We start from the raw sequence: 10,064 nt of genomic DNA, 5'->3' as shown, positions 1-10,064 counted from the left end.
CGCTATCAACATAAACTCCATGTGACAACGTGCGCCGGAGGGAGACGATGTTCTCCTTATATGGATACTCCTGGGACTCGATATCTTTACGAAGAGTTCCGAAAACATCACGAACACGAAACACACCTGACGGACATAGAGCGAAGGAGAGATTGTGGGTTTCTCTTGTGATTTGGTTAGTATGAGCTGGTAAGTGAAATTGCTGGTTTTCTTGTGTATCTGATTTGTCGAAGAAAGGTAGTAAAGCATGTCAGTTCTGTTTATAAACCACGGGAAGTCGATTTTCAAAGGCATCTAATTCTTTGCCTTCATCAATTAATCATTCAGCATGTTGAAATCTTGAATCAAATGTTGCCATTAAATTACTGGTATGTGCCTTCCACTGACTAACAGGATGCTTAATTTGCTTTGAAAACAACAGGAATCCATTCAAGAAGGCAAAGCCGTCAGTAAAACAAACAGTAAGTACAAATTATTTCTGAATTTTCATCTTTTCATCCTCGTATCTCAGATGGGGCTGATAAACAAAGAGAGACAGAGAGATATTTGACAAATTAGAGCAAGCATAATAGGTCAGAGTCCTTTTACAAAATTATGTTTGAGCATGATTATGACGGCTTACTTCTATAAATATATTTAGCAACGCTTTCTATGTTGAAAAGTCCCTTGGCTTCAAATTTCTTACACTGTTTAAAAAGGTTGTTTAGCAGGTGTTATCAAAGTATTAATCAGTATAAAATAAGACATTTTATCTTATACTATGACTGATTTCTCCATGCTTACTCTACCTTAACCTGGGAATCTACATGTAGATGTGTCATTCCTTCCAGAATTTGAAATAATCCAGTGTTAACTGCTTGTAGAGGAAACTAGGATCAGCCCTTTAACTCCCAAGATCTAATTAGTAATTAACCTTACCATCTGCCATACAGTTCTTGTGATGTTAGTTTAGAGAATTTGGTATTGGATCAACTAATAATCCTCTAACTTATATTTTTTTTATTCTCATCACTTGTCTGCTTGATATTGTGTTGATATCATAAGGAGAAATTCTGTCTTGGTCACTTATGGGAGTGAAAGGGTTTGTTGTGGCTGGATGGACCATTTGGCTCCAGTACAGAGTTTTCTTACCTACCTAACTTCTCTTAAAAACTATGGGTTCCCTTAGTACTAGGAGCTAAACCTGGAAAAGAGTCTAGTATCCCAGTTTAACACACCCCAACCAAGGTGTAACTCTTCAAGACTTGTTTGGGGCATTGGTGAGCGCCTGGGCCTGGTTGCTCAAATTGCAAAGGCCATAATGATTCAATTTAGCACCCTTGTTCCATCACGAGGCACTCTCGTGTAAATGCCCCTCTCAAATTTGTTTGTATGTTTGTTTTTAACTAGCTCCCCTAAAGCATACTAAGCACCTTCATTCCGGTAAGCACTCAATTCTAGTAGAGGCCCCTGTTCTGTTTCAGTGATAGCTCTACTAGAGTACAATGTACATTCCCCTACCAATGTAATGTTATCAACCTGAATATTTGTTTCTTTTTCAGTTTCTGTTATTGTTCCTTTTTTAATAAATATCAGTTTCATTATGCACTTTCTACTGTTTCTCAAAAGCTTTGTAAGCATCCTGTCCTCAAGAAGTGCTCTGCCTCAAATAAGCACATTCCTCAGAGATACTACATGCATTTGTAAATAAATAAGCACATGGGCACTAAATTAAATCATTAACCCTCTAAATCCCAGAAGTGATTACCATGTAACTTCTCCCTATAGTGTTCATATATTACACAGCAAACAGGTAGTGAGAACACTCAAACTCATCAGATACAATTTATCACATTGATTGAACACCTAATTCTCATAATCAATCTACAAGGAAATGTGTAGTAGCTAGAGGGGAGAATTAACAATCAGATCTTGGGAGTTAAAAGGGCTAAGTTAAGTAAAACTGGGGTTAAGGTAAACTTCATCTTCAGTCTTACATACTGTACACTTGCAAAGAGTTTCCTTATTCATTTCTCATTACCTCTGGTTTTTGCCCTACAGTGGAAATAACCAAATAGAACATTAACATTCATATGTATTTTTACAATTATATAGGACATCAAAACCAAATACAAATTTGGGAATTTCACAAAGTTTTAGCGATGGAATAAAACTCAGTTTCAACTTTGACTAATTTTGATTCTTCACTGATGACCAAAATTTATACATATAGGTATTTGTGTTGTCAGTAATATAGCCCCTCTTTTTTATGGGAGTACATGTACTAAGATTCATTTTATTCCCCATTGGAGGCCATTTATCCAAACATAGGTCATATTAATTATTAACCAGCCAGAATAATAAGTTTGTTTCCAACTTTAACAAGAGTGTCAATAAGTGTTATTCCAGTTGGAGGATTCCTGGTCTTTTTTTATGATAATTTTAGGACTAAAGCAGTTTATATAAACACAGAGCTTCGTCAGTTTAGTATTTAAAAAATTCTAGATATCAAATCTAGAGTGAAATTCAGACTGACATTCTTTTGTTTACAATCAAAACACAAAGCTTTCTTCCAATCAGTTCCATTGGAATATCAAAAACTTAGAAGCATCAATATTGAAAGGTTTTGGTACAGGCAGGTGTGAATTAAATGTAGTTTATGAAAAATGTTTAGCTGCATTGGCAAGAAGACTAGGGTCAGAAGAAAGTATAACACACTTTGGGTGAGAATTCCTTTATGACAAAGAATGTTTTGTAGAAGTTTTCTTGTGTAGTGCAGCCTACATTTAAGCCTATATCTGGTATTGGAAACTGTCATAAACAACCAAAGAAATTAGAATTCAAGACTTGGACTAAATATTGATTTTAGGTACAAGCGCAGTCTATAACCATGGCTGTTTCATAAATTGTATGATCCAGTTTTTCTGGCAGCACTAAGCCTATTGTGAAGAATTATAGTCATCTATATTACAGACAGTACAATCATGCACATAACCTCTAACCCTAATTATGACAACATATACATTGGTTTCAATCTTTGATTATTTATTCCTTTGCTTAGGGTGACAGAGAATTTGAGAGGGAAGTGGCAAGATTTAACCAGTAAGAATTTCAACAAAAACAATCTTACTATAGCAGAACACAGGCATCAATTGTTATACCTCGTCCAATGTCATATAGTATTACTAAAAACTTTCACATCACAATTTTTTTGAGCCATACATAATTCCTAATTAGGGTTGATAGACCAATAATTTATTCTATCACCTAGCCACCTGTTTTTGTTAGTAATCTCACCTATATTTTCTTGAGCAGATGAAGAAGCCCCTCTTTAAGTAGTTAGAAATCTTTCTTAAATTTGTATTTGTCATGTTTTGAGTAATTCTTTTATTTACATTCAGATTAGAGGGAGCAACAAAGAAAATTTACAAGGACACAAGAAAATATGGCGATGCTCTTTCAGGTGAATTGAATCATTTGACTTGTACTTACTAGTTTTGGGAATACAAGAGGTGAATAAATAAATTTTACTCTGACTTTTTTTTTTTTTTTAATTTTCTTCTCCATTTCAGCCCTGTCAAAATCTGAGCTACGGATTTACCAGGATCTTGCAGCAAGTCCAGTTTCTCAGGAAGAACTGTTTGGGGAACCTGTAAGACATAGTATTTCACTGCTACTGTTACTAATGTAGGTATTCAAAAGGAAACCTGAGAGCTGCCAGTAATGCCAAATTACAACCAGTCAAGATGACTAGTACCCTCCAAAACATGTTTGAAACAAGAACCACTTTTGTCAAATAGTTTGAAAGTGTCTTCTTAAATGAAGTTTTTTGTCAACTAATGCAATCAAAATAAAGAATGAGTGACTACTTGAATCCTGTATAAGATTTAGTTTTTCAGTCTCCATACCAGCCAATTTCATTCAGTTTGAAACCTAGTTTTACTTAACGTGTTTTGCAGTTGCAAATGGGGCATTAGGAAACTACAATGTAACAAGTGACTGTTGAAATTCAGCTGTACTTCAGCATAACTGTTGCCCTCTTTATTAAGAAATAACCATAATATTCTCTCTCCATGGGTCAAATGTACATAAAATTTGTTTTTGTTATTTTTATTGTTTGAATACAATCATTATTGTAGTTGTTTCTGAGAAGAATTGTTTACATTTTAATTTGATGTCTCCAGACTGCTGATGTATGATTCTTGTCTGTTATTTTCAGGTTCAAGAGTGCACAGCCTGTGCAGAAAAGCTAGATGAGCTAAGACAAGAACTGGTGAGTAAGTAGGAAAAATAATATGCTGATTGTTATTGACAAATTCTGAACTTATGATTTTTACATTTAGTGCTGACACTTCTTTTTGGCTGTCTCTACAGCTAAGTACTTCTGTTACACTTTATGAGTTTTATTCTATTTACATAAATTAGATGAACAATCTAAGTTAATAACATTTCTCAACGTATCTGAAATTTGCCTTTTTTATATTGAATTACATCTAACAGGCAGTTAGAAATCAGAAGACTATAACGGATCCTATGAAAAAGTAAGGTTAATTTCATGTCACTGTATGTAATATATTTTTTTTGGATGATATTTTTATTTTATTTATTGATATATCTCCTGATTTTATTTCATTATATTTGCTATTGCATAAACTTGTTTACAATTACTAACTCATCTCATCATAATAACAGTATGCATATTCTCCATACTGTTCTCTATATGTTTGCTAAGGTGCTGACAAGGAGAATTTCTTTAACAATCAAGAGCTTCTCTACTTGGTGATCATTTCCTTTATTCTCATGACCAGGTGTGATATTCAAAGGAGAAATTACTAGGTGCTAGTCAATCTAAGGGGTCAGGTGCATAATCATGTAGAATTTTACATAAATGGCATGAAATCTAATTAGTTTTGTAAGCTTAGGTGCCTTTATTGAAAGACAGAAGACAGAAGACAGCAGCAGATAACATTTTGATGAGGATTCTTTCTCAGGACTGATTTAGACAATTGATGTTTAGGGTGTTTTTGTAGCATTTATGTCAATTATAAATGCTACAAAGCATTCTGAGTATTTTTTGTCAATGGTTTAAATAACTCAGTGCAGATGTCATTAATAAGTATCTAGTGGTTTCATACCCATGGTCATTTCTATTAAAAAAAATATGCGCTGTATCTGGTGGAAATATATTGTGTGTCTGTCTTATGACTCCCAGACCCCACATTTTTGGTACTGGGTCTAAAATTTATCAGCTGTGTATCAAAAATGGGGGCAATATACACCAAACTTAATTAATGCAGGTAGTATTTCTATTTAGCATAAGGAACTGACCTTATTTTAAACATACATAACAATTGAAAACCTACACCAACCTGTAATTGGTACAGGTATGAAACAACTCAATTGACTGGGTACAAATTTTCCTAGCTTAGTAAAAATCAACAGGGTAGTCAATGATGAAACCTATTGTAAGAAATGACAGGTAATCCAGTATTGTGTGTGAAATTAACTTGAATATATGATGCGTCAAACTAGCTTTGATAAATTTCTTTTCAACTCTGACTTGTCACCTGGCAAGGTAACAAATATGATCAAACTGATGCATTTGCATTAGGTTATATTATTTTCCTTAAATGAATGTCATTTATTATTTTTTAATGATTTATTTATAATTTATTGATTCATAAATTATAATTATTAAAATGATTAACATTGGTATTAGGCTATTTTATGGAAGAAACTGCACACCATGAAGCTTGAAAGACAATCTTTTTGGAGAAAATAATAGTTTGGAGATAATTTTTTGCCCTAATTTCCTTCTAACTCTCTAATATTGTTGCAGTTGAAGTGATAATATAGTAATGGCAGTTCAGCTATAGTATAATGAGGATCTGCAAGTGTTATTTGTTACCACTGGAAGGTTAAAATATGAATTGTTTTATCTTTTTGTGATTTACCCTATCATGGAGCTAATTTAGTGACCTTTTGATCCCTAAAAGTAACTAGTATCTTACTTTTCCTTGCAATATCACCCCTGAATCAAATGCTAAGGTCAGGAGAACAAAGAGAATGATCACCAACCTAAAAAAGCTCTTGATTGTGGAAACAAATTCTCCTTGTTAGCACCTGAAGAAATGTATGGAGAACAGTATGGAGATTATGCATACTGATATTAGGATTTACAGTTATAGAGTTTCAACTTGAGTGGGTTATTTGAAGTTGACTAGAGGTACTGCAAAATCAATGCCAAATTATAACTCTAAAAACTAACTAACAACATCATATCATGATGGCACGAGGTTCTCTGATTTTAGTGTCATATGACCTAGTAACTAGCCTTTCATGTAGTTTGTCAAAAAATTTCCTCTTCATCATAGCATTTAACCCTTACGGTACATTCAGGTTTAGCGGAGTGTTCCCAAGTGTGAATGCAGCAATAAAGAGACGGGATCAAGCCCTTCAGGTCTGTGAGCTCTTTTTCTTCCTGAAACATCTCTCTTTATTTTCCCTTTGCTCTGAAAGCTGAAAATATAGGTTCAAATCCACTGAGTAACAAGACATGTAATTTAAGCACGAAAGGTAACAAATATGATATAGCTTTGTTTTACAATGTAAGCCGTTTTTTGTCAAGGGGTTACATTACCATTTATAGGGTGTCCTGTATTTCAATATGGTATCTTCAGGACTTGATTCAAAGGAGTTGAAGAGTTACAAGTTCCCTTTTTAAATCCTAGTAGATGATCGTTTTGGTTTTTTTCAACAACCCTATCAACATAGGGGCAAAGTCACGATTTTTCAAAAGGGGGGGGGGGTGGGTCACATTGTGTCAAACAGAGGGTACTCGCCAGTTTTTGTTACCTGAATATTGTAAGTATTTCGCTTAAAAAAGGCTTACAAAGGAGGAGGATAGGGGTTACGGGCACCCCAGGACCCTCTCCCCTTGCTACGCCTTTGCATCACCATTAGGTAAGAGTAAGGTGAAGTCTGTACTAAAGCCAAATGGCTTTATCATTTTATCATGCATCCCTGGCAATTTGCCGGTACCCATATACACTCCTGGGTGGAGTGGGCACTGTAGGAGTAAACTGTTTTTCACAAGAACACAACATATTGACTCAGCCAGGTTTTGAACCCAGATCTCTGGACTAGGAGTCCACCGCACTGACCAATAGCCCACTGCAACTCTGCATCGTCACTAGTATCTATCACCTGTCCAAGCGCCACGTAAGGTCTTGGAAGGAAAATGTTCAGAGCAAGTTATTTTGTGTTAGATTTGTAAATTTTTACTTAAATTCGATGAACGTGCAATTCCCGTTTTAACTTTAGGATTATCAGAAATATCAAGCTAAAGTGCTGAAGCTGCAAGACAGAGAAAAAACTCCACAGACTCAAGCTAAACTGGATGCGGTAATAGCCAACGTCTTGTCTACCTTTTACTCTTTTTACCAATCCTTCCTTGTGTAAGCTGTTGAACAAAAAGAATCCATGAACAAATGCTCAGCAATAGATCACAAATGACGTCAAAATATGGTAAGAACCAAAAAAAAAGAAAGTGGCACACGACGTACAACCGAGTGATGTTCTTGCTACATTGTACTTTAACATCGCCATTGCGGCAGTGTTAAGAATTACTACCAGTCGAAGATTGGAGTACTAAATTACACCGGATCATAACTGAGGTTAATCAATACTTGTGTTTTACTTAGAATAATCAAGCATTAGCAGCGGCCAAACTGGATTATGAAAGACAAAACGCCGTCATGTTGGAGGTATGTCGCTGAGTTATCAAACTTTTCATGATTTTGATGTGGAAAAACGAACTTGATCGTGATATATTCCCCATTCCGCTCCAGATGGGATCTGTATCCACCAAACCAGATGTAATTGGAGGGAACAATTGTCGTTTGCTGTTTAATTGTTTGCTTGCTTTTGTAGCTAATTAATTCAGATCTTGGAATCATGAAAAGACTCTCAAAACCCTTTACACTTGTATGAATATTCTCCATACTGTTCTGTATGCATTTCCTAAGGTGCTAACAAAGAGAATTTGTTTTACAATCGAGATTTTTTTATCGGTGATCATTTCTTTTTTGAACCTTTTTTTTTAACCTGTATGTGTGAGTCAGGGGTGATGTTGTGAGGAGAAGTAAGATGCAGACTTAAGGGTCTGAGGGCCAGCCCTTTAAATCCCAGAAGTGATTAGCATGTAACTTCTCCCAATGATATCCATACATCATCCAGCAAACAGGTGATGAGAATACTCATACTTATCAGGCATAAGTTGTTATCTTGATCCAACATCAGATTCTCTAAAACATTTTACACGGGAATGTGTAGCAGGGAGAGGGGAGAATTAGCAATCACGTCTTGGAGTTCAAGGGTTAAAACGCGTCCCTGACGCTCGTTATTCATTGGCTATACGTCCCAAATTACTGGTTAGAGGATCAAAGAAAACAAACACCACCAAACAAACACGTGAAGATATGAATCTCTTGTCCTCTTGGGGCCTCTATGTCAAAAGATAAGGACAGCAGACAAACGTTTTATGCAGGTGCGCGAAAAAATGTCGAGTTCAATGTAATTTTGTTCCTTTATCGTAGGATCTACCACAACTGATTGATGGTAGGACAGATTACTTTGAACCCTCATTTGAAGCCATGATCCGATCAGGGGTGAGTGAGTAAATGTGTACCTGTTTTAGGATTCATCCCAGGAAGCATAACATGAGGAAACTGTCAAGTCCGAAGAAAAAGAGTAAACGCCAAAAGCACGAAGTAATTTGAAAATAATTGATCGTTTTAATACTTTATGGTAATTTTCAAATAAGTGTAGAAAGCGTCCGGAAGCATTATTTCGTTATGTGATTAGTCCAGAAATTTCCGCCGCTTTGTCAACCAATCAGATTACAAACCAAAACCGATTGTGACTCGGTCTCCCGCGTTTTCCCGCGCTTTGGGCTGTTTCGGTCTAATTTAGGATGATACGCTTGATGTTTGGACGTAAACACCTTTTTATTATTTCTTATACAGGCAAGTTATTACAGTCAGGCTTCGCAAGTCCTTTGCGACCTCACAAACAAACTGGGCTGGAAGAACGAAGAACTCTCCGACGAGGATCGTCAGCAGCAACTCCAGCAGAAACTAGCTGAGATAAAATCGCTGTCCATAGTGGAGGATGGTTGAAAATTAAAAACGAAGTGAAGAAAGAATATGCAAACGAATGTGCGGACTGGAGGACGTGCCGGGTCAAGGATAAAGCTATATACCGAGGAAACGGAACTGGTTTGGTTCGTCAGCAAACCTGATTGTCTTATCCACATGTAAAGACATCTCGCGCTAGACTGATGATAATTACCGTCCCGTCACTGAAAACAGTTCTTTTTTTCTGGTTTACTCACATCTGGACAACCAGACCACGTGATAAAGAACACAAATAGTGAATAAATGTAAATAATGACCTTAAGAGGAAGAAGAAGAAGATTTTTCTCGACACACAAAATTTCTTTTGATTACTCTTTATTTTACTATTTAAACTGCACAATAGTTTATTTTTTACAAAATTGTTTTCTTCCCTAATTTCCTACAGTCTTTGGTAAGATCTAACAAAACCGAAGAAAAACATTTGCAGTAGAAAAACGCCAGGGAACATACTGACAGTACTAGATGGAAACCACATGAGAGAAATACAGAGAAAAAACCTTTTAAGAATAACTATTTCTCGGGCATTGTTGCGCATTTTGCGGGCTAAAATGGAGATTTTTGTGAGCTAATAACTTCTTACTAACCGCGCGCGAGAGAATATTGGCCCCGGGCTCGTGGCAAAAATGATCGAGGGTCATATTCCCCAGTAACGTCGTCGTCCATGTTGTGAACAGTCGTTTAGTGAATTGTTTGTTAGTTCCTATGGCATTTTCGTAGAGTAAGGTGCCAGATACTCATGAAAGTAGTTTCCCTAATTACAGATTCATTACTCGACTAGTTAAATGACAAACATAATTTTGAAACGAAACATGAAAAAAAAATTATCATTAGAGTGAAAAATGAAATGAAGTAATGATTCTCATAATAGCCAGGAGATTTTCTTTTGTT

The 10,064-nt window shown here is 35.8% G+C and overlaps 1 protein-coding gene across 1 annotated transcript; it reads left to right on the top strand.

The window, feature by feature from the left end:
* Positions 1-110: 110 nt before the first annotated feature.
* LOC131770917 (bridging integrator 3-like) lies at positions 111-9,686 on the top strand. Its single transcript, XM_059086635.2, has 12 exons — positions 111-189; positions 422-461; positions 3,041-3,081; positions 3,381-3,442; positions 3,552-3,631; positions 4,199-4,252; positions 4,480-4,520; positions 6,379-6,439; positions 7,303-7,383; positions 7,683-7,745; positions 8,577-8,648; positions 9,006-9,686. The coding sequence occupies exons 1-12, from the start codon at positions 182-184 to the stop codon at positions 9,156-9,158; spliced, it is 756 nt and encodes a 251-aa protein (XP_058942618.1). The 5' UTR covers positions 111-181; the 3' UTR covers positions 9,159-9,686.
* The last annotated feature ends 378 nt before the right edge of the window (positions 9,687-10,064 follow it).

The sequence above is a fragment of the Pocillopora verrucosa genome, chromosome 1, assembly GCF_036669915.1.
Source record: "Pocillopora verrucosa isolate sample1 chromosome 1, ASM3666991v2, whole genome shotgun sequence".
NCBI lineage: Eukaryota > Metazoa > Cnidaria > Anthozoa > Scleractinia > Pocilloporidae > Pocillopora > Pocillopora verrucosa.
Note: the sequence above shows the minus strand (reverse complement) of the source record. Positions and strands in the feature narration are given on the sequence as shown.